This window comes from Jaculus jaculus, chromosome X (genome assembly GCF_020740685.1).
Source record: "Jaculus jaculus isolate mJacJac1 chromosome X, mJacJac1.mat.Y.cur, whole genome shotgun sequence".
NCBI classification, from domain to species: domain Eukaryota; kingdom Metazoa; phylum Chordata; class Mammalia; order Rodentia; family Dipodidae; genus Jaculus; species Jaculus jaculus.
The window spans coordinates 55,389,857-55,414,648 of record NC_059125.1 but is presented as its reverse complement, the minus strand read 5'-3'; the positions used below and the strand labels follow the sequence as shown (position 1 = coordinate 55,414,648).

The 24,792-nt window shown below is 40.8% G+C and overlaps 1 protein-coding gene and 1 non-coding gene across 7 annotated transcripts in view; both read right to left on the bottom strand.

Moving 5' to 3' along the window:
• Window positions 1–1,005: 1,005 nt before the first annotated feature.
• LOC123456862 lies at window positions 1,006–1,108 on the bottom strand. The gene has a single exon (XR_006634736.1). It is a non-coding gene; the product is annotated as a U6 spliceosomal RNA (small nuclear RNA).
• A 6,961-nt stretch (window positions 1,109–8,069) lies between these two features.
• Window positions 8,070–24,792, bottom strand: part of Phf8 (PHD finger protein 8) — a 130,492-nt gene continuing 113,769 nt past the window's right edge. For all 6 annotated transcript variants that reach the window (XM_045140236.1, XM_045140241.1, XM_045140237.1 and 3 more), the window contains 3 exons: window positions 16,383–16,492; window positions 11,421–11,757; window positions 8,070–10,591 (listed from right to left, as the gene is read on the bottom strand). In XM_045140236.1, coding sequence (XP_044996171.1) covers window positions 10,503–10,591; window positions 11,421–11,757; window positions 16,383–16,492 — 536 coding nt within the window. In that variant the 3' untranslated portion in view covers window positions 8,070–10,502. The remainder of the gene's footprint in view (window positions 10,592–11,420; window positions 11,758–16,382; window positions 16,493–24,792) is intronic.

Sequence of the window (24,792 nt, the reverse complement as noted above, 5' to 3'; positions counted from 1 at the left end):
GAGAGACGCAGATTTGTGGAGGGATGATAAGGAGTTAAGTTTTGGATGATTTTCAAATGAAAATGCCATGTAGGCCATTATATGTAACTTCCCTTTTCCTATTTCCTTGCTCTACAACTTCATCTCTACAACAGTGTGTCATGTCCATTTAAATCATTTGTTGAGTTTTTTTTAAATTAATTTATTTATTTGAGAGCGACAGACAGAGAAAGAGGCAGATAGAGAGAATGGACGTGCCAGGGCCTCCAGCCACTGCAAATGAACTCCAGACACGTGCGCCCCTTGTGCATCTGGCTAACGTGGGTCTTGGGGAATCGAGCCTTGAACCAGGGTCCTTAGGCTTCACAGGCAAGCACTTAACCGTTAAGGCATCTCCCCAGCCCACTTGTTGAGTTTTTTTTTTAATATTTTTTTGTTCATTATTTATTTATTTATTTGAGAGCGACAGACACAGGGAGAAAGACAGATAGAGGGAGAGAGATAGAATGGGCGCGCCAGGGCTTCCAGCCACTGCAAACGAACTCCAGACGCGTGCGCCCCCTTGTGCATCAGGCTAACGTGGGACCTGGGGAACCGAGCCTTGAACCGGGATCCTTAGGCTTCACAGGCAAGCGCTTAACCGCTAAGCCATCTCTCCAGCCCCTTGTTGAGTTTTTAATTTTGAAATGCATACCTTGGTAACTTCAGTGGATTAGCTAGTTCCAGGATAACACATTAAAATCAGTGCATATTCAAGTTCTTATATCCAATGGCATAGTATTTGCATATTTTTATGTACATCCTTTGGTAAATTTTAAATCTAGGTTAGTTATAATACATAATATAATGTAACAGTTGTTATATTGTTGTCCTAGGGGAAAAACAACCAGTATGTGTTCAGGAAAAATTCACACACAGTAGAATCTGAGTATAAGGATATGTCAACATGGAAAGCCAACTGTACTGTTTTCATTAGTGTTAGTCTGTTTTGTTTGCTTCCCCCAAACTATTTGTTCTTTTTCTTTTTTTAATATGAACTGCTTCATGAATTTGCATGCCATTCTTGTGCAGAGGCTATGCTAATCTTCTCTGTATCATTACAGTTTTAGTATATGTGCTGCCAAAGCAAAATCCTGTTTCTTTTCTTTTTAAAACAATATTTTATTTATTTGTATGGAGAGAGACAAGAAGGGAGGCAGGGAGATAATGGGAACACCAGGGCACCTAGCCACTGCCAACAAACTCCGGGTGCATGCATCACTTTGAGCATCTGGCTTTACGTGAATCCTGGGTAATCAAATCCAGGTTGTAAGGCTTTGCAGGCAAGTGCCTTAACTGCTGAGCCATCTTTGCAGCCCACCTCTTTCTTTTCTTTTTTCTTTTTTTTTCTTTTTCTTCGAGGTAGGGTCTCACTCTAGCCCAGGCTGACCTAGAATTCACTATGGAGTCTCAGGGTGGCCACGAACTCACGGCAATCCTCCTACCTCTGCTTTCCCAGTACTGGGATTAAATGTGTGCGCCACCATGCCCGGCTCTTTCTTTTCTTTTAAATTTATTTATTTGAGAAAGAGAGAAGGGGGATGGGTGCCCAAGGCCTCCAGCCCCTGCAAACAAACTCCAGATACATGTACCAGCCTTGTGCATCTGGCGTATGTGGATCCTGGGGAATTGAACCAGGGTCCTTTGGCTTTGCAGGCAAGTGTCATAACCGCCAAGCTATCTCTCCAGCTCCTTTTTCTTTTTCTTTTTTTGGGTTTTTCGAGGTAGGGTCTCACTCTGGTCCAGGCTGACCTGGAATTCACTATGTAGTCTCAGGGTGGCCTTGAACTCATGGCGATCCTCCTACCTCTGCCTCCCGAGTGCTGGGATTAAAGGCATGTGCCACCACACCCAGCCTCCTTTTTCTTTTTTGATAGTGTATTATTTTTTTGTTTGTTTGTTTTGAAAACCTTTTATATCCTTAATACTTTTTACATATTTGTTATTTCTCTTAGCTTTTCCTGCTACTTGAAGTTCATGAAAGTTTATTTTCTTTTTTGGCTATCAAGCCCAGGCTGACCTTGAATTTGTGGCAATCCTCCTGCTTCTGCCTTCCAAATTCTGGGATTAGAGTTGTGGCCTCCAAACCCAGTGAATTCACAGGAAGTTTAATCCTGATGTTTGCTGATTCTTGTTTATTGTGGAGTATTTCATTTGTACTCAACTGGGGGTTTGTTGATGAAAATCCTGTTCAGACTGGATAGCAAGCATGTTCATACCTAGAGTGTTGGTATCTTACTTTTGCCAAATGCCCCGCAGAGACACTTTTTTCACTAATTTCACAAATTATAGATTCTAGGGACAAGTATGTGACTTAGATTTAAACCACAAACCTATGTAAAGGTCGCAGAGAATGAAAATTTTGCCTAACTAAAGCGTAGGCAAAAATAAACAGCTGCATTGGGTCCCTATACCAGTAGATCTCTAGTCCTTAGCTCTGAAGGTATAGCTCTTTAAGGGGTTCCTCATCTCATGGGGGCCCAAAAGCTTGCCTCTAACCATTCTGTGTTGACTCATTTCCCTTGGAACTACTCCTATTTCTTCTTTTTTATTGTGTTTTTTTTGGTAAATATTTTATCTATTTAATAGGGGGGAGAGAGGCAGAGAGTACAGGTGCACCCTATGCTACTTCCACCCTTTCTTCTCACGAGAGAAACTTTTTTTTTCAAAATTTTTTTTATTAACTTCCATGATTATAAAAAATATCCCATGGTAATGCCCTTTTGACACAACTAAAACTGTTATGGTTTGGATCTTAAATGTTTCCCAAAGACCCATCTGTTAATAGCTTGGTGGTACTCTTGTTTCATTATAGAACCCATAGGAGGTAGAGCCTAGTGAAAAGAATTCAGGTCACAGGGGGCATGCACTTGAAAGGTAAATTGGGACAAGGCACCTTTACCTCTTGTTCCTTGCTGCTAAGAGAACATGTTCTCTACTGGTTTCTTATGTTATGAGCCTCCACGACAATATATTCCTACATCACAGGCCCAATGTGATAATACCAAACCACCATGGTCTGAAACTACACATCCAAATCAGCATTGATTCTTTTTATTTTTCTGAAGTATTTGTCATTTCAGAAAGGTAACAGAAATCTATGATCTAGTTCTTATTTGCCGCTTAGCTTTATTTCCTAATACTTGTCACCTAACAAGCCTATACTCCAGCTTAACTTAAGGGCTAGTGGTTCTACCCACATACAAGGCTGTTTTATGTCTCTACTTGTGTGTGTGTGTGTGTGTGTGTGTGTGTGTGTGTGTGTGTATTTTTGTGTTTGTTTTGTTTTTTGAGGTTGGGTCTCACCCTAGTCCAAGCTGACCTGGAATTCACTATGTAATCTTTTTTAAAAATATTTTTATTTATTTATTTATTTGGGAGCAACAGGCAGAGAGAGATACACAGAGAGAGAATGGGCATGCCAGGTCCTCCAGCCACTGCAAATGAATTCCAGATGCGTGCGCCCCCTTGTGCATCTGGCTAATGTGGGACCTGGGGAATTGAGCCTTGAACCAGGGTCCTTAGGCTTCACAGGCAAGCACTTAACCACTAAGCCATCTCTCCAGCCCATGTCTCTACTTTTGCTTGTGATGCCTCTTCTGCTTGGAATGTTCTATTCCAACCCATTTTCTGCCTTCCCTTACTCAGTTAATGACTTTTAAAACTCAACTTGGGAGCTCCTTAGACTGGGTTAGATCTCCTGCATGTTCTTATAGCACTCCGTACCTATTTGTAACGTACTGTTTATCTCAGTTTGCTGTACTTGGATTTGCATGCTCCTTGAAGATCAAGCCCTCCAATTGCATGCACAAAGTTTAATGCAGAAGGATTTGATAAACCACTGTGGAACAAAACCACTGGCATTGAACTGGCATGCTCTGACATCTTCTAACAACTCTGTGTCAGATTTGGTTTTCTCTTCTCTACAGTTTCAGGTTCAGGAACCCCTACTGACTTAGTTGTCTCTCTGTATGCTTTCAATGCTACCTTCTTTATGAAGTCTACCCATTTTCTTGCCCCAGTCTGAAATGATCTCAATTCTTTAAAAGACTTACTTTTTGTACTTATTAAAATGATATTATAAAGCATTGTTGGGCACATTTTAGTGGGAAAAATTAACTGGTACTTGTTGATCAACTGAGTGCACACACATATTGTTTAATTTTTTTTTATTTTTATTTTTTGGTTTTTCAAGGTAAGGTTTCACTCTAATCCAGGCTGACCTGGAATTCACTATGTACTCTCAGGGTGGCCTCAAACTCACAGTGGTCCTCCTACCTTTGCCTCCCAAGTGCTGGGATTAAAGGCATGCGCCACCAAGCCTGGCTTTTTTTGTTTGTTTTTCTAGGTAGGATCTCATTCTAGCCCAGGCTGACCTAGAATTCATTTGGTAGTCTCAGGTTGGCCTTGAACTCATGGAGATCCTCTTACCTTTGCCTCCTGAGTACTGGGATTAAAGGCATGTGCCACCACGACTGGCCAGACATACTATTCTTTAAGGACATTATAATCCAATAATACTACAAGGCAGTGATTATTTCTTTGTTTTACTGATGATAAAAAACTGAAAGCTGGGCATGGCACTTGGAAGGCAGAGGTAGGAGGATCACTGTGAGTTTGAGGCCACACTGAGACTCCACAGTGAATTTCAGATCAGCCTCAGCTAGACTGAGACCCTAGGAACTATTTTGAATTAAACTGAGAACAGGGCTGGAGAGATGGCTCAGTGGTTAAGGTGCTTTTCTGCAAAGCCAATGGACCCAGGTTCATTTCCCTAGTACCCATGGAATGCCAGATACACAAGGGGGTGCATGCTTCTGGAGTTTATTTGCAGTGGCTAGAAGCCTTGGCACACCCATTCTCTCTCCCTAGCTGCCCCCCTCCTCTCAAATATATATAATTAAAATTAAAAACTGAGAACAGGGTAGAAGAATCCACCTACAGTTGTGTGCATGACTGATTCCATGGTTCTGCCTCCTCCAGGAAATCGTCTAGGATTTTTAAGTCCAGGAAAAGGTCAAAGTTGACTACACAGTCTGGTGAAGGCTTCCTGTGTGAAATGACATTCAATGGGGCATTAGAAAATTAGGTAGTAGCCTCCCAAACACTCCCGGTTTCTATCACTGTTCCGCCTCATCTACCCCAAAAAGGATCCTATTTTATTTTTTTATTTTTTCAAGGTAGGGACTCACTCTAGTACTATCCTTGAACCCACTCTGTAGTCCTGGGATGACCTCAAACTGACAGCAATTCTCCTATCTTGGCCTCCCACGGGATCCTTTTTAAAAGCAAGATGCATCATGTTCTGCTTAAAACTTTTTTATGGTCTCACTCTAGCCCAGGCTGACCTGGCACTACAGTATCTGGTGTTGAACTCATGGTGATCCTACTTCTGCCTCCCAAGTGCTGGGATTAAAGGTATGTGCCACCACACCTAACTGCTTAAAATTTTATCTTAATTTATTTACTTGCAAGGACACACACACACACACATACACACACACACACACACACACAGCACACCAGGGCTTCTAGCTGTTGCAAACTCCAGACATGTGTGCCACTTTGTACATTTGGCTTTACATGATCACTGGGGAATTGAACCAGGGTCCTCAGACTTTGCAGACAAGTGCCTTAACCATTGAGCAATCTCTACAGCCCCTATTTAAAACTTTTTAATGGCTATTGTTCATGGAATAGTTAGGTCTTTTGATAATGTCTACCTGCCATTATCTGAAATTTTAAAATTTCGTGCCTAACAATAATAAATTATGGTTGGGCATGGTGGCACATGCCTTTTATTCCAGCATTCAGGAGGCTGAGGTAGGAGGGTCGCTGTAAGTTTGAGGCCAGACTGAGACCACATAGTGAATTCAAGGTCAGCCTGGGTTAGAATGAGACCCTACCTCAAAAAAAAAAAAAAAAAAAAAAAAAAAGATCATACGCTTTCTCAAAGTACCCATTTTATCTCAGAAATTCTGCTTATCCCTCTCCCCATGCATTTAAACAAACCCATATTTCTCCTCACCTGTTCTTATTCATAGTCTTGGCTTGTAATATTCTTTCCATTGTTCTTCTTTAGCCCAGGAATCGCCTGACAGGAAGCTTTCCTGAACTATCTACTTCACTAGAATGGATGCTCTGTCCAATATAACATGCTCAAGTGTAGTACTGTCCTAGATGGTGCTCTCCACTCAAGTTACTGGAAATGGCAAGTGCCATTTCAGTCAGCTTGGTATAAACAGTGCTCTCTGATGGAGGAGCCTGTGTAGGTGAGGTAGAAGTACACTTAAACACAGATGGAGATCAGTAATCCCAAGAAGTTAAAGGTAGAACTAGAGAATTCAGTTTGGGAATCAATGACACCCAGAAACTTTAGGGAAAACCCAGCTTCTAAGAGGGTACATACTTGAGATAATTCAATTTAGCAAATGTAGAACCTCAGAAGCTATCTCCCTTCCATTGTCTAGATATAGTTATTTCCCTGACAAAAATTCACATGGAAGATTGGTTGCCAATGTAGTGGTGGTGAGGGCTAATGCCTTTGGGAAGTGCCAAGACCATGAGGGCACCTTCTCTCATGAACTTTATGTCATTCATGAAGGGCTGAGTTAGTTCACTTGAGGGCAGACTAGTTCTCTAGTGGGCAGGTTAGAAAGCAAGCCTCCCTCACCCTCTCATAATGCTCTTGTCAGTTCTCTTTTGCATTATCATCATCAGGTGAAGCAGCATGCATCCTGGCCAGATGGTTAACTAATCTAATAATTTTTCGGCCCTGCAAACCTTAAGCCCAAATAAACTTTTCTTCATAAATTATCTTGTTTCAGAAATTGTGTTATAGAAATACAAAATGGTGTAAGACACTATCAAATTACCTCATTAGTAATTGAGAAGAGCTCTTAGCCATGTCCTTTATATTCCATTCTGTTCTAGAAGGAGAGAAGACTGAAACTAGGGATACCGTGTCCTTCTAAATTTAAGACAGACGCCTCTAATATGATGGTATATCTTGTCTGTACTTAAGAGTAAGGTGATCAAGACTCAATTCTTGGACTTGAAGCTGGTGACATTGCTTTATCTTTTCACAAAGACCAGGAGTTGGCAGCAATTCCTGTTACGGTTCTGAAATCTTTCTACTATCCTGTTGCCTTTCTACCAGGAGATACACAATTCCCTGTGCACCAGAAACGAACTTTCTCTATCCAAGCTCTACTGTGACACTGTTAGTCAGTTTATGAAAACTACAGGCAGTCATTTAGGTAGTAGGTGCCAAACTCAGGCAGCCTCACCCCAGACCCACAAATGCAGTATCTCCAGGAGGAAGAAATCTTAATTGTGTTCAATCTCCTTCTTTTACAGGTTATTCATAGAAATATTGTCAGTAAGTGTGTAGCAGAACTGTCATAAGAATACAGATTCTAGAACCAGGCTGGTCACAAAATTCACTCCAATTTGTGATGTTGGAAAGTTATCACACCCTTTTCATCACTGGAAGGATGAAACAAGTCAATATATATAAAGCACCAAGAGTAGTGCCTGGCATGAGGAAGCAAGAATAATATGTTATCTTTCATAATTACATCCCCTCCACTGTATTATCCTTAAGCATAGTGATCAATCCAGGAATGTGACTTAACCACTGAACAATCTCTCCAGTCCCTAGTAATAAATACAGATTGTACCACAAGTACTTGGAGATGTCAATGAGAGAAAGGGGAGAGAAATCTCTAGTACTACAAAAGAAAAACAGATGTAACCAATAAATAGCCCATGGAAGTTATCAAAAGCTTTCCCATTGCATATCTCAGGCTTCTTTGAATTGTACCCTTTATTTTCTCGCTATACTTCTAATCGTTAAAGTGTGTGAATTGTATCCCACTTGACAGTGAGGATCTGGTCCAATTCCCACATCGGGTATTAGGCTGGGCAATATGGAAATGCTCCCTGACAACTTACTAAATGACAGAGAGGGTATCATTTCTTGGACCCCATGCCTCACCACCCTCACCACCACCCTCACCACCACCAAGAATGTCAAGCAAAACAATTGCCAAGATAAATCACTTTTATCTCTATAGGAAAGGAAGGATCTAAAAAAAATATAAATTACATTAGTAACACAACATAAGAAAAAAACAAGGGAAAAACAATAGAGAAACCTGGATGATACCACTCCAACTTATTTATAAAAAGGCCCTGCATCAGAAATTCACAATACTACCCACTTCTAAAAATATATTTAGACAATGTACAGAAGCGGTGGGTTTGTTTTTAAATTGTTTGCTTTGTAAAAATATATTAAAGGTGACTAGAAATCCTCTCTTTCTGCACCCTATCCCATCCCCCACCCCCACCCCACTCTCTGCTTGGAATTGCAGATCAGAGGTAACTATCTCATCATGTTCTAAACCTTGGTTACTCCCAACCCCTCCCCAGCTCAGTTCACTTAGAACCTGAAACATTAAAGAACAACAACAACAACAACAAAAACCCACACTAGCCTCTTTGGAAAAGCATAACTCTGAGGGTAAACTTGCTTTTCATTGGAAACAACACAAAACAACAAACAGGATACTCTAAGAACCCAACTAAACTAAATGAACCCAGAGCCTGGGTTTCAGCTCCACAGAAACTACTAACAAACAGAGGGGAAAAGAGGCCTGGAATTGAGAGGGGGGGGATGTTGCTAGCAATTAGCTGCCTTTGTGAGATCAAGAGGGGGTGTTAATGGGCAAAAGGGCTGTTGGGGACCTGTTTTGGTGATAGCAGTCAGCCTTTAGTCAGAGGCAGCTGCCCACACAGGGACAAGAGGCTTCTCCTGCCCTATACTCTCACTACCCCTTGCTGCCTTGGTATCCCCAAGATAAGCAATGCTGGGTAGAAAAGAGGGAAGGGGCAAGAGGGACCTCACTTGCTAGGGAGGAGGTAGCCAGGCCTTTTGCCTTTGGTGTGACTAGATGGAGGGCTGCTTGGCTTCTGGGGTCCCCAAGGTAGAAAAGCAAATGAGCTAAATAATCCTTTGATTCCAAAGGACAATCAAGGTGGATCTATGGAGAAAAGGACAAGCTACAGAAAAAATGAGGGTAAAGGGTGCCTCAAAAATTCCCTGTGGCCTGCATGGTAGCTGTTAAATTTCCCAGAAGGACTGGGCAAGCTGGGGTGAGGTTGGAATGAAAAGGTAGTGAAAAAGGATACACTCCACTTGGGCAATGCCAAAATGTGTTTGTGGGCATTCTCAATCAAGTGGAGACTGCCAATGAGGCAAGACAAGAGGGAGGTAGGGACACTGTTTAGACAAAGTAGACAATCACAAAGGAAAGAGAAAGTAGGATCAGAAGGTCTGCTACCTAACAGATGGGCATCTCTTATAAATTTGGAATTGAGTGGCCTATCTGCATTCTGTTTAATGGTGACCTGTGGTCCGGAAGTGCAAAGGCCAAGGGGTGAAGGTTTGAGTGAGTCCTAAGGTCGTCCTTACACTAAGGCCTTAGGTGGAAAAGAAATATGGAGGTTCTGATGAAGGACACAGGGATAGACTGTCCCACTGTATCTTCTCCAAAAGGCCTAGCCTGTGCTCTGTGGTACAGGTGGAGGAAACAAGCTATAGAGCCACAGCAGTCTGCTTGAGTACTAGGTGCACTCAGTTTTTCACCTGCTGGAACCCATCCAAACCATAAGGATTATGTTCTGTAGGACCTTAACATCTAGGCAAATCCTTGGATGGAGATCACCATGGCACAGGGGCTTCATGTGTAGCCAGCCAAAAGTAGCTTCTTCTGATGGGCAAGAGCCATAGCCAAAGGCTTAGGCACCTGTCCTCTACACACCTTGGAAAGTGACAGTAATTGCCTTTCTTCCCAAAGACAGAAAGGTCAGCTTTTCTATCCCACCTATGGAGGTGGCCCACAGTGAAATAGTAAGGGGATTCAGGGCCCTCCTCATTCCCTCCTTCTCCCCCAAAAGGCAAGAGAGGAAAGAGGCCATAGCCTTCTCCAAAGAACAACAGCCACTCTTGGAAGGGGTGGGAAAAGTGGGTGAAGGTGGACAGGCTTGAGAGACAGGGTTGGAGTTGGAGAAAATATTAAGCACTGCCATTCCCCACTTCATGGCCAAGGAAATTGAGGGGTCCACTCTCTTCATGCCTCTCCTCATCCTGCCTTTCATATAGGGGAGGAGTAAACAAGAGTAAAAGACACGGCAGGTAGAAGGGAAACAAGTGGGAGGAATAGAAAAGAGGTTCTAGTCAGCTAAAACCCTCTCCTATTTACCTGCCACTCACGGGTAGAAGGAAGGCAAGATGCTCACAGAAGTAGGAAAGGGAGTTGGGGTGTGTTGGGGGGGAGTCCATGCCTTTGGTCAGTTCCAAGAAAGCAGGACAATGCGCCTCAGCACCTTGTCCGGGGCAGATAGGATCCAGGAGTGCCCCGAAAGTTGACAACGAAGAAGGCAAAGGGGGTGAAGGGAGGGACACAAGGGGACTCGGCTCACAGAAGTAGCTTGCCATTTCTGTGGATTTTCAGGATGCGGCCGAGTCTCTGCTTTGCCGTGGCCAGGCCCTTTTTAGGACGCTTTCCTGTGAGGGAGGGTGAAAGTAAGCAAAGGGTATAACAAAAGCTATATTAGAAACTAGTACCAGCTGTCCTGGGGACACCTCCCCTCCTTTGTTTCACTTTTTGCAAAGGTTCTTCATCCTTAGGCCATATTGAGCAAGAAGCCATGCTACCTCTATCCAATTCCACATGTGTTGGCTTTTCCTACTTTACCTGCAGATACCATGGTTATAGTTTCTTTACTTTTGTCCCCACTGCTTTCTTTCTTTGGTCTCAATCATTTCATTCCAAAATTCTTCAGGGAGATGAATGTGCTTCCATGTCATCCAGCCCTCCAGGGTTAGTAATTATAGCCTGGAGTCCCCGAGGCTGTCATTCCCAGGGTGTTGTTTCAATTAGAAACCCAATTCTTGTCAATGCTAAGTAGCACAACAATCTCAGTGCCCATGGACTACATACTCTAGGGACTGGGCTTTGTCACTGTGGGAAAAAGGACTCGAATTCTCTATCTTGCCTTTCTCTCTCCCTCATCAGATCACCTCTCAGATCCTAGTTGATCATATCCATATTCAGTTTATTGTCCCATTCATTCCGACTTAAGGATGTGCCTCCTTCACAGATTTCCCACTTCCAGTCCACCCTGCAGTATGGCCACCAGAAGAATCTTTCTAGACCTAAACTTGATCTTATTTCTGTTTAAAGTCAATTATCTCTCCATGGCCATTTGAGCTCAAGTGCAAGTACCTTAAGTTAGCCTTCTGTGTCCTTCCCTGGTGTTCTCATCTACTAGACCACTTAGGATTTGGAGCAGGTGGCCCTAAGATGTCTTTACCACCAATATGCCTCATGTACCTTGTCCTGCTTGACTGCTTTGGGAGCCAACTGAAGGGCGCCGCTGGGTCAAGAAGACACCGGGGGCCATGGGTGTGGTGCTGCGATTTGCCTGAGCCATGCCAAAGTTATTGGGACGAGCAGTGTACTCATGGTCAGCAAGACTTCCAGACAAAGCCTCTTGTTTAGGCTCAGGAGGAGGCAGAGGGGAGGAGGAGGTAAGGGGCTGGGTTGTAGCAGCAGGTGTTGGTGCTGGTATTGTCACACTGACATTGGAGTCTTGAGGGCGAGGCTGTTCTACTTCCTTCAGCAAAGGCTTCTTCTTGATAGATTTCTTCTTTTGGGCCTTTTGCAGTTCCTGAAATATAAGCCAAGTGGGAGCAGAAATTAAGGATTGAAGAATTAAAAAATTTCCTAGAAGTTGGGTGTGGTGACATGTGTCTTTAATCCCAGCACGTGGGAGGCAGAGGTAGGAGGATCATCATGAGTTTGAGGTCACCCTGATGTTACATAGTGAATTCCGGGTCAGCCTGGGCTACAGCAAGACCTTATCTCGAGAAAAAAAAATCCTAGAAAAGAAATGAGACAGTGGTCAATATGGTTCTGCAACCTGCCACTCCCTCCCCATTCTTTCCAAATGTAGCTTGGATATATACAAAACACAATGGCTTTACAATACCTCAGGTGACCTCCTTGGCATTGCCCATTCTTTTTTAAAAAATATTTTATGTATTCATTAGAGAGAGAGAGAAAGAGGCAGATAGAGAGAATGGGCATGCCAGGTCCTCTAGCCACTGCAAACGAACTCTAGATGCATGTGCCCCCTTGTGCTTCTGGCTTATGTGGGTCCTGAGAGATCGAACCAGGGTCACTAGGCTTTGCAGGCAAACGCCTTAACCACTAAGCCATTTCCCCAGCCCAACACTGCCCATTCTTAACTCATCCCTACCACTTAATAGTATAGTGGCATGAGAACTGTAAATGATTTTAAAGCCTTGGGCTTTGGGACTATGGTCACTTTTTTAAAAAAAAGTATTTTATTTATTTGACAGAGAAAGAGGGAAAGAGGGTGAGGGCAGGGGTGAGGGAGAGAGAGACAGAGGATGAGAATGGGCACACCAGGGCCTCTAGCCATTGCAAATGAACTCCAGATGCATGTGCCCCCTTGTGCATCTGGCTAATGTGGGTCCTGAGGAATCGAATCTGGGTCCTTTGGCTTTGCAGGCAAACACCTTAACCACTAAGCCATCCCTCCAGCCCTTATTTAATCTTTTATAACAGTCCTAAGGGGATGGGAAACCTCCAGTTACAGATAAGAAAACTCAGGTATAGCAATATTATGGGATAAACCTGAGTTCAAATTCAGGCTTCTGCTCTCTGAATTGAATGACTTTGGTTAAAGTTACTAAGCTTTCTGAATCTCAGCTGCCTCATCTTCAAAATGGGTAAAACAATATTTGCTTTTCAGTTGTTAGAAAGTTTAAATAATGATGTAAAAACACAGTACATGGTAGGAATTCAACAAGTATTTAATTATTATTATTCTATCTTTATTTCCTCTAATAGCTTTTATTCCTCTTGCTGGCCTTTTTCTTCTAATAGGACTTGACAATCTTGTACGCCATTGTATCTAAATACCTCAATGTGGATGGAATGCATAAATATGGAGTTGTGCCACTTTTCCTAGTATCATGGATTTCATCTATCCATTGCTCTATGGATCTGCTACCTACTGTGTAACAGGTACCTGGATAATAGGCATTTGGAGCCCCAAAAAACCTGGAAAAATGGTGCAGAGAGTATGTGGATGGACATACCTTTTTCTTTTTTAAACTTATTTACTTATTTATTTGAATGTGTGTGTGGTCCAGGTTCTTTTGACACTGAAAATGGAAAGTGAGATGCTTGTGCCACTTTTTGGGTCTGGCTTTATGTGGGTGGCTGGGGAACTGAACCCAGGCAGGCAGGCTTTGCAAGCAAGCACCTTTAACCACTGAGCCATCTTCTCAGCCCCTGGATTCACCTTCATAAATGCCACTCAAGCCACACAGACTTGCAATTACTGTTCTTGGCAACACAAGCCGAGTCTTGCTTTTGGAATATCTGACAGGTTGTGGTTACTACAGCAATTTCTGAGGATAAGAGTAATAGTATAAGTAATACATGCCAGGTGTTATTCCACAATTACTTGTTTAATATTTATAAAAACCTGAGAAGTAAGGATTAGACGCCCCCTTTAAGGATAAAGTAACAATGGCAAAAAAAAGGCCAAGTTATTTGCCCAAGATTTCAAGTCCAATAAGTGGTCAAGTTGGGATTCAGACCCAGCCATGTGGCTTCAGAATCCGTTCTCTCAGCCACACCTACATCTGAACTCTTTTCTCTCGCTCATATTAGGAATGACTTCTGTACTCTATTCTCAGGTCTGAATCCATAAATTATCTCTTTCTCTCTAGATCCCTTAGGTCTCAGTTTTCCTATTTTTGCATACAAATGATTAGTAGACTATCTGATGATGGGACGACTTTCACTTCCAAATTCACTGTTTAAGAAGCTGCTAGCAGCTCCCACCCAAGTTCAAACTCTCTGGCCTGATATTCATGGTATTCCACTATCTAGTCCCTTATACCTAGCCAACCCATAATGATGATTAAAAAGTGAACGTATAGTTCTTACTCTGTACCAAGTGCTAAGGAGTTTGTATATGCCACACCCCCTATACACACTCACATCCATATTTTATTTACTAAGAAAACAAAGTTTATGAGGAATTTAAGGCAAAGAGAAATTAGAACTTGTCCAAGCAGCAAAGCTAGGATTCAAAACCAGTTAGACTTGTTTCACAATCCATTTAAAAATATTTTTTTGGGCTAGGGAGATGGCCCAGCAGTTGAAGTTGCTTGCTTGCAAAGTCTGTAGGCCTGAATTCACACAAGGTTCAAATCTCCAGTACCCATGTAAGTCCAGACACACAGGGTAGCACATGCATCTGGAGTATATTTCCAATGGCAACAGGCCCTGGTATGCCACTTCTCTCTCTTTCCCTCCCTCCCTCTCTCCTCTTGCAAACAAACAAATAAATAATTTATTTGCATACACACGTGTGTGTGCGCGCGTGCATGTATGCGTGCCAGGATCTCTTGCTACTACAAATGAATGCCTGTCCAGCTTTACATGGGCTGCTGGGGAATTGAACCCAGGATACCAGGCTTTGCAAGCAAGCAGCTTTAACTGCTGAGCCATCTCCCCAATTCCCCAGAATCCATTTTTAATCATTTCCCAACATGAAGCCTCCATCTTCTCATTCATTAACTCATCCCAACACTGATTAATCATGTGTGGTTACTAAAGTAAGGATACCAATTTAAATTCAGAATATCCCCTTTTTAATGAGGGGCATAAATATACACTTATGATCATAAGTACAATGACAGAATACTATGGACCCACAAATGAAGGTCATTCATTTTAAGTGATGGTAGATAGTACGAAAGAGTGCTAAGTAAGGCCACAGCAAAGGGACACCTCTTAATGGGCCAAAGGAATGGTTCTTTCAAAGCCATAATGGCATGAGACAATATGGTATATGGAGTGAACCATAAGTAATGTAGTATGATATGAAGAGGACAAAGGGTGTGAATTGAGGGCAGATCAGAAAGAAGTGTGGCTACAGATTAAATCAAGGGGGCCTTATGTGTTGTAGCAAGGAGTACTCTTCTCCTGAAATGCCTCCCTGTGAGTTCCCTACCAGAAACTCAGCCTACAAAACTTCCCGAATTCTTTAAAGTAGTCCCATCAGCCCAAATAGAAGTTACTCCTAAGAAAACACTGAGTAGTTTTCACACATTTTGTTTGTTCAAAGCAAAAGAAACCCTTTATTTTTCAAGTTACATTTTATGTGGCACTGAAACATATATGCCAGAGGAAAGGTTTAGTCAAAGGGCCACCTGGCCTGCTTGATCTCTGCTGGCTCTCAATAATAGCCTCTAAGACATTTTTAAGAAACTTTACAGCTCTATAGTACACCATATGAAAAACAGATTTTTATTAAATTTTATTTAAATAAATAGGATATTATTACTAATATATATATGTGTACATATATATATATAAACATTTAACTATTTCATTTTACTTAAGTAGCATGAAATTTGAAGTTAGAGGATATGAATTTGAATCTTGCCTCCTCCATTTACTGGCTGTCTTATCCTGGACTAGTCATTTAAAGTGAGCCTCATATTCTTCACCTGTAAAATGATGAAAATATCTATTGAGCAAGGCTACTGGGCATATTACATTAGATTCTGTACATGGAAGTACCTAACATACGGCAGATGTTCAATAATGCTCTACGACATAGGATGTGGCATGAGGAGGAGCTAAGGGGATGTTGTTTAAGAATATACCAGAAAATCAACCTCCTAAGGTTTCTGCAGACACTACATATACTAAAGTGTTTGTGAACTAATGTTAAGAGGTAAAATTGATTTAGTGAAGGTGAAAAGTTGTGAGTGATGTTTTCTTGAGAAGCAGTGGGTGTAGGTCAAGGTATTATTTCTTAAAGAGGATAAAACCCTCTTTCTAATAGACCAAATTCTAATAGTGGTACATAACTGAGAATGTGAGTGTACTCAGTGAGTAACTTCCTCACAATTAATCTAAGGGCAAAGGACAGATCTAGTCCTTTCCATCTCATGCACTCAGAAATGTAAGGGGCCTCAATAAGGATTTTTCTCTGACCCTTTACTTTCATCCTAAATCATGTCAACTATGTAACCTATCAAGGTAGCCTGTCATGGAGTTGGAATGTAAAAGATACAGGACAGAGCTAGGATAATGCAAAGTGCCGAAGATAAAGACCAAAAGTTACCCACCCTCCAATGTATTAACAGTGAGACCCTATCAGCCTAAAGGTCTGAACTTTGAAGCTCTAAGTCAAACTGGGATCAGTAGCAGTGTCATTCACTGTGTGTCAGCACTTACCTGCTGGGCTAGCTTTGCAGCTGCAGCAGCCAAACCTGTCTCGATGGAGGCAACTCGGGTCCCCTCACGGACAGGACGGTCCTGCTTGGGTAGAGTTGGAGTCACACGGGCTACAAGAGGAACAGGATGAAGTGCATTAAGACATGTATTTATTTGCCAAGTATATACCTTTAACTATCCACAAAAATGGTTTTATTGGTTTTCCTGCTTCTTTTTACAAAACTACATTTAATGACCAAGGCACACACTGATTAAAGAACAAAAGTTGATCTCCTTGAACTGGCATTTAAAGATGTTCATTTTTAAAATAAAATTTAAATTTAAAGGGTCTAGAGAAATGGCTTCGTAGTTAAGGCACTTGTCTGTGAAGCCAAAGGACCCAGGTTCAATTCCCCAGGACCCACATAAGCCAGATGCACAATGTGGCACATGCATCTGGAGTTTGTTTACAATGGCTGAAGGCCTTTTGCATGCCCATTCTCTCTCTCTCAAATAAATAAAGTAAAACAAAATTAAAGATTTTATTTTATTTTTTGCTCCTGGCCTATCTACTTCCCTAACCTTATTTCTATAGCCAATGTTATGGTTTGAATGTTCCCTCCAAACTTATGTGGAAATTTAGCTGCCATTTTAATGGTATTAGGAGATGGAAACTTTAAGAAGTAATTAAGTCATGGTGGCACTATTCTCCTGAATGAATAAAGATGTTATTGTGGGAGCAGGCTAGTTATAAAAGCTATATTTCAGCTTTTATCTCACCCTTATCATGTGGTACCTTCTGCTTATGGGACAATGCAACATGAAGGTCCTTATTACATGCCACCATCATGCTTTTGGACTTCCCAGCCTCCAAAATCATGAGTGAATTAAACTTGTATTGTTTATAATTATTCAGTCTGTTACAGTAGCAGGGAACAGATTCAAACACCCATATTTTTAGCTTCTCCAGACAGATGTCTTCCTTATTACATCTCTAGAGTATATATAGCTTATCATCTTTCCTTACATCTTTATCCTCACCATCTTCACTACCTAGTGTATGTTGCCCTTTTTTTGGGTATCTATTCAAAACATGGCTCTCCTTTAAAAAGTAGATTATAAACAATCTCCTATGCAAAACTTTTAGGACCTTTGGTCCCAATTTTTTTTTTTTTTTTTAGGTAGGGTTTCACTATAGTCCAGGCTGCCCTGGAATTCATTATGTAGTCACAGGATGGCCTCGAACTCACAGTGATCCTCCTACCTCTGCCTCCCGAGTGCTGGGATTAAAAGAATGTGGCATCATGCCCAGCCTCCAGATCTTTTCTTTCTCAAAACTTATAATCTGTCCAGGCCACTTGATACATAGCACATACCACCTTCTATTAATGTATGCTATTTTGTCAACCAACCAAGACATTAGTTCCTGAAGATCATCTTCATATGTAACTTTTACAGTGTACATTAAAAACATTGAATCAAAAAAATCACTTATCTCACCTTTTCAGTAGGAAGTACATTTCAGGGAAAACATTTATTCTCAGATGATAGACAGCTTATTTATTTATTTATTTATTGAATTTTTTGAGGTAGGGTCTCACTTTAGCCCAGATTGACCTGGAATTCACTATGGAGTCTCAGGGTGGCCTTGAACTCATGGTGATCCTCCTACCTCTGCCTCCCAAGTGCTGGGATTAAAGGCATGTACCACCACACTCGTCTGACAGCTCATTTTTTAAATAAAAGAATGTCAGCTAATAATAACTAGAAAATCACAAGTTGAAAATTCCTAGTGAAACAACTGATTCCAGACAAATGGATATTCACATCATGCCAAAGTATTACTTCACAGACTACATGCTAGTCTCAAGAACAAAAAACTAACTATAAAATGGTAAGATCAGGACCATACCACTATAATGCAGTATATATTACTAAGTAAAGACTTTTGTCTCATTATTGGTACTATAGTAAGACAGCATAACATCATAGAAATGGGAAACTCATAGCATTGTTTGAAAAGTTGTTAAAGAGCTAAAATCAAGCAAGTTGTTCATATTATTTTCAGAGTTTAGGAAACACGGGGATAGAACAACAAGTTAAGTGCTACTGTATTAGTCACTATGTTGCCATGACAAAATACCTGACAAAAGCAACTTAAGGAGTGGTTACTTTTGGCTCACAGATTGAATCCATCATGAATGGGAAATAAAGGTAGTAGACTCTTGAGGAGGCTGGTCATAATGCAACCAGTCAGAAAGCAGAAAAACATGAATGTAGGTAATCAGCTCACTTTCTCCTTTTTATTCAGTACAGGACCTCAGCCCATGGGATGGTACCACATACAATTAAGGTAGGTCATCTTAACCCAAAAAACTCCCTCAAAGACATACCCAAAGGTTTATTGCCTAGGTGATTCTATTTTCTAACAAGTGGACAATAAATATTAACCATCACAAATCTACTCCTGGGACCTTGACGACCAAACATATCATGTTCAATCTATTCTCACTATAGGATCATGGCCATCTCCTAATACAAAATGCATTCAGTCCAGTTTCAAAAGTAACCCTTCTAGGACTGAGGCAATCTGTTAACCATGAGACATTATGACATCAAAAAACAAGTTACATACTTCTAACATACAATGGCACACAGTAAACATTTCTATTCCAAAAGGGAAGAAAGGGGACACAAAGTAAGAAAAGATTAGAATGAAGCAAGACTGACACCCAGCAAGGCAAATACCAAATCCTGAAGCCCCATGTCAAGTATCTGAGGCTCATGATGGAATCAATCATCTGGGCTCCAAAGGGTTTGGGTAGGCTTGCCTTTCCAGCTCTGCAACCTGTAGCACATACAGCCTCTCTCTTGGGCCAGCTCCACTCCATGCATGCAGCTTGCTTTGGTGGACACCCCTTGGTCCTGGCATGCCCAACATCCTAGAATCTTTACTGCAGCTTAGACTTCACCTTCACAACTTCATACAATGGCCACTCAGAATCTCACTGCAGAAAGACTAACCCTGCCTCAAGTTACATGGCCTTAGTATCTTTCTGGAACCTTAGCACAAGCCTCTATGACCCCCTGACTCTTGAACATCTATTATGCCTATAAAAACAGTACCACATAGATGATGCTGCCAAGTTCTGCTGCCAGCTGAAGAGGAAGTCTCCTTGGACTACAGCTGCATAGGCCTCTGAGTGCTTTCAAGACTTCGTTAGATGGTTGTTTTCCAACAGGGAACCCTCAGTGGTATTCTCAGTTTAGTGTTTCTCTTTTTTAGTGAATTTAGATTTTCACAAGATAGAGACTTCGATGGGCATGATCTTGCCCTTAGAGAACTTTTCCTATTGCCCTAATACAATGAATGAAGTTTCTCTTTAATGATACTAGTCTCTAACAATTACAGCTACGTTCTCAGCGCCAGCCTTGTCTTCAACTTTAAATTCCCTACTTTCTTTGCCCAACAATATATTTTTCCATGTTGTTTTTTCTTCTTGTTGCTCTTTCACTGCAGATCTGGATAAACACAATTAGCAATAACCATAATGTAGCCTGAATGTTTTTCTGTCTTCAAACAAAATTAATTACTTAATAAGAAATATTTTTCTTATTTATTTCATTTTTTTAAAATATTTTACTTGAGAGAGAGGGGGTAGGAAGAGGGAGAGAGAAAGAGAGAATGGGCACATCAGGGCATCTAACCACTGCAAACGAATTTCAGACACATGTGCTTCCTTGTGCATCTGGCTTATGTGGGTTCTGGGGAATTAAAGCTGGGTCCTTAGGCTTCACAGGTAAGTGCCTTAACCACTAAGCAATCTTTCTAGTCCAAGTCCATTACTTTTGAACTCTACCTCAATCAAATTCATAAGATACAAGCAGAGTAAAGCCAGATGCCAGACCATAACATGAATGGTCTCTGACCCAGTTCCTGATAGAATCCTGGTTCCCTTCTGAAACCTCATGAGCCACGTCTCCACTGCTTATATTTCTCTCAGCATTCTTGTCTTTCAAGCTCCTACCAGAATGATCCATTATGCTATATTTTCTGTAACAGTTACATTTATATTGTTGTGACAAAGTATCAGATAAAAGCAAGTTAAGTAAGGAAGAGTTTATTTTGGCTCACAGTTTCAGGGTACATCAAGGCTAGGAAGTCATGGCAGCAGGAGCTTGAGGCAGCTGGTCACAATGCATCCAAAGTCAGGAAACACACTGAGATGAATACTGGTAATCAGTTCACTTTCTTGTTTTTATTCAGTCCAGGCCACAGCTCATGGAATGGTGCTGCCCATACTTAAGGGGGCACCACTCAAAATTAGGGTGGGTCTTCTCAACCCATTCTAGAAATTCTCTCATAGACATGCCCAGATGTTTGTCTCCTAAGTGATTACAAATGCTGTTTACAATCAATATTAACCATCACAGATGCCATGAGAAAAAAGAGCAAGTGTTCTACAAGACAAATTACCTCATGTCATAAAAAAAGACAATGTCACATGGAAGCAAATAGACAAATCTAGTATGTAATAATGACACCAGGATAATTCTATTAGTTTCTACAAAAAAGAGCATAAAACAAAAGCAGTGATTATTCTGGAATAAGAGACTTAAAAGGAATGACAGTCAAATGACATGTGGACTTGGTTTAGATCATATTTTAAACAATTTTTTATGATTATAGATTGTTTTGGCTAGAAAATTTAAAACTATGATTATGGGATTGAAATTAGATACCAAGTAATTACTGAATAAGCATTAATTTTGTTACATATAATAGGGCTGTGATTATATGTCTATCTTTTTTTTTTTAGAAATGCATGAGGGAAATGATATACTTGGGGTTTGCTTTAAAGTAAAAGAGATGAAGGAAATATAGCAAAAATACTGATAATCATATATTTTCACTAGCAGGTATATTTGAGTTCAGTGTACTATTCTATTTTTAAAGAAAAAGGATAATGTCACAGAGAAAATGGTGTGGTGGTAGTGCTGACCTATATTTAAAATCTTCTGGGAGAGATGGCTCAATTGGTAACAAGCTTGCTGGGTATCATGACCTGAGTTTGGATCCCCTGCACTGGATGCCAGGTGTGGCAGCATATGTCTGTAATCCCAGCATTGGGAATGTAGAAACAGAAGAATCCCTGGGGCATGATGGCTGACTAGACTAACCAAATCTGTAAGCTGTGGGTTCACTAAGAGATCCTGCCTCAATAAAGTAAGGCAGAGAGCAATTTAGGTCGACCTCTGGACTCCAAAGACACACACATACACAAGCTGGAAAAACCCTCCTTCCATAGATAGTTACTGGTATTATAAAGGATAATTCCCGATTATTCATATGCAGATTCTAATTAGTTGTTAGTAAAGGAGAACTTCTGAAAAAGCTATACGCAGATTCTAAAAAGCTATCGAGAAGGCTTAAGTTCTTTCTTTAAGGGTGACATTTTATTTTCTGAAAACTTGATACAAAGCCAGGCATGGTGGCACACACCATTAATCCCAGCACAGAAGTAGGAGGATTGCCCTGAGTTTGAGGCCAGCTTGAGACTACATAGTGAATTCCAGCTCAGCCTGGGCTATAGCAAGACCCTACCTCAAAAAACAAACAAAAATAAATAACCAAAATCCAGCTTTGGTACAAAACAAAACTAAGTAAGATGTTAATGCATAACAATGGGTCATAGGTACCTGGGTATCTTACATAGTTCTCCACAGTTATGTAGTTGCGGTACATTATGATGACTTTGAAGCCATTCCTATTGTTAGGAGTCTGTGCTGCCTCCTCACCCCACTGACTCCCAGCAGGTTCATTGGTAACTTGTAGACTATGGTAAAAGCATAGTGTGATTTCTAAGATTGGGTTAGGAAAAATAATTTCTTAATGGCTTCATGAACCCTGGTGCTGACCTGAGCTGACATATAACAAATGTAACTACTTTAAGACTACCTGGCAATGAGGAAGCTTGTCAACTAGGCCACATACTACCTTAGTCTTTGAGTAGTCCCAGGGTGGGCATCAAATATGTAAAATTTCAGATAATGTAACTCTTGGCCATCAAGATTGTATCCAAGTTTCAAAGTCTCTCTAGATGAGACCCTAGAAATCATGAAATCAAACTGCCCTCATTGTGCTACTTCCAAACTCTTTTTTTTTAAATATTTTTTAAAATTTTTATTTATTTATTTGAGAGCGACAGACACAGAGAGAAAGACAGATAGAGGGAGAGAGAGAGAATGGCATGCCAGTGCTTCCAGCCTCTGCAAACGAACTCCGGACGTGTGCGCCCCCTTGTGCATCTGGCTAACGTGGGACCTGGGGAACCGAGCCTCGAACCGGGGTCCTTAGGCTTCACAGGCAAGCGCTTAACCGCTAAGCCATCTCTCCAGCCCTACTTCCAAGCTCTTGAACCACAGTATACATAAACATTAGGAAAACTGGGAAAAAAAAAAAAAAAAACCCTTACTGACAAGACAAAATCCAACAAAGACTGGAGATACAGAGTATACACTTCAACATAATAAAGGCTACATTTGACAAACCAGTAGCTAACATCATACTAAATGGAGGAAAACGAAGTATTTCCACAAAGATGAAAAACAAGAAAAGGGTGTCTATGTTCCACTCCTATCTAATATAGTCCTTGTAGTGTTAGCTAGAAGCCAAAAGAGAGAGAAAAATGGGGCTGAGGAAATGGCTTAGTGAGTAAGGCACTTGCCTGCGAAGCCTACAGATGCAGGTTTGATTCCCCAGTACCCATGTAAGCCAGATGCACAAGGTTGTGCATGCATCTGATGTGTGTTTGCAGTGGCTGGATGTCCTGGCAAACCCATATTCATTCTCTCTCTCTCTCTCTCTCTTTCTCTCTCTCTCTCTGCTTCTTTTTTTCTGTCTCTCAAATAAATAAAAAATATAACAAAAGACAGAAAGGAAATACAAGACATACAAATAGAAAAGGAAGAAGTCAAAGTATCCTTATTCCAAGTGATAGGATTCTACACATGAGAAACCCTAAAGACTCCACCACAACATTCCTAGAACTGACAAACAATTTTAGCAAAGTGGCAGGATGCAAAATTAACACAAAAAATCAGTAGCATTACTATATACAAACATATTGAGAAAGAAATTGGGGGAAAATCCCATTAACAAAAGCCTCAAAAAAAAAAAAAAAAACTATCTTGGAACCAGCCTACCCCCAAGGGAGTGAAAGATTTGCAAAATGAAAACACTGAAGAAGGAAATTGAGAAAGACTAGAAGATGGAAAGACCTCCCATTCTTATGGATTGGAAGGACTAATATTGTAAAATGGCCATCTAAACAAAAAGTCTCCTATAGATTCAATGCAATACCAATCAAAACTCTAGTACCATTCTTTACAGAAAAAGATAATTTAAAAATTAATATGGAGACACAAAAGAACCTGAAGAGCAAAAGAAATTCTGAGATACACCTTAACCGCTAACCCATTTCTCTAGCCCCATTGCTCATTTTTTGAATAGGTTTAATTTCTTGATGTTTAGTTTGTGAATTGTTGATGTGTTCTAGATATTAATTCTCTGTCAAAGAGTTTTTTCTCATGTTGAATGCTTCTTCACTCCAAGGATGGTTTCCTTGGCTATATATATGAGTGGACATCACCTCCTGGCCAACATAAGGTGGACAATAGCAACAGGAGAGTGTGCCAAACACTGGCATGGGGAAACTGGTATAACACTCATAAGCCCACCCCCAACAATACACTACCTCCAGGAGGCATTAATTTCCAAATCTCCATCAGCTGGGAACCTAGCATTCAGAAAACCTAAGTTTATGGGGACACCTGAATTAAACCACCTGGACTTGTGATTGAGTCTTCTATTGTATTCTGTTGATCTATATTTCTGTTTTTGTTCAAGTATCATGCTGATTTTATTACTATAGCTCAATAGTAATATAACTTAAATCTATTCTGGTGGATATATGTATCTCAGAATTTGTGTTCTTATTTGATTCCTTTCATTTCTTCTCTGATTTCTTTGAGCATAGATACCATCATTTTCTTGAAATCTTTGTCAGGCATTTCATCTAACAGTCTCATTGGTGATCATTTCTGATGAACCTATAGTTTTTGGTGGGACTGTATTGTCTTAATTCTTTGAGTTTCTTATATTGCAGCAACTTTTGCATCCTGAATTGATTTGATGCTTGGGTTTTCTACTTATCTGCAATGTTGCCAGACGTGGCAATCCACCTCTATATACCCTTAGGATATGCGTTCAAAGTGCCAGGTGTGGCTCTTGTCTTACAGTCACAAATAACACCAGACACAATTGTAATGTGTGACTTCAATTCCCCACTCTCATCAATTAACAGGTCATCTTGACAAAAAAATACACAGGAATATATCTGGATTTAATGATGTTATGGAACAAACAGAC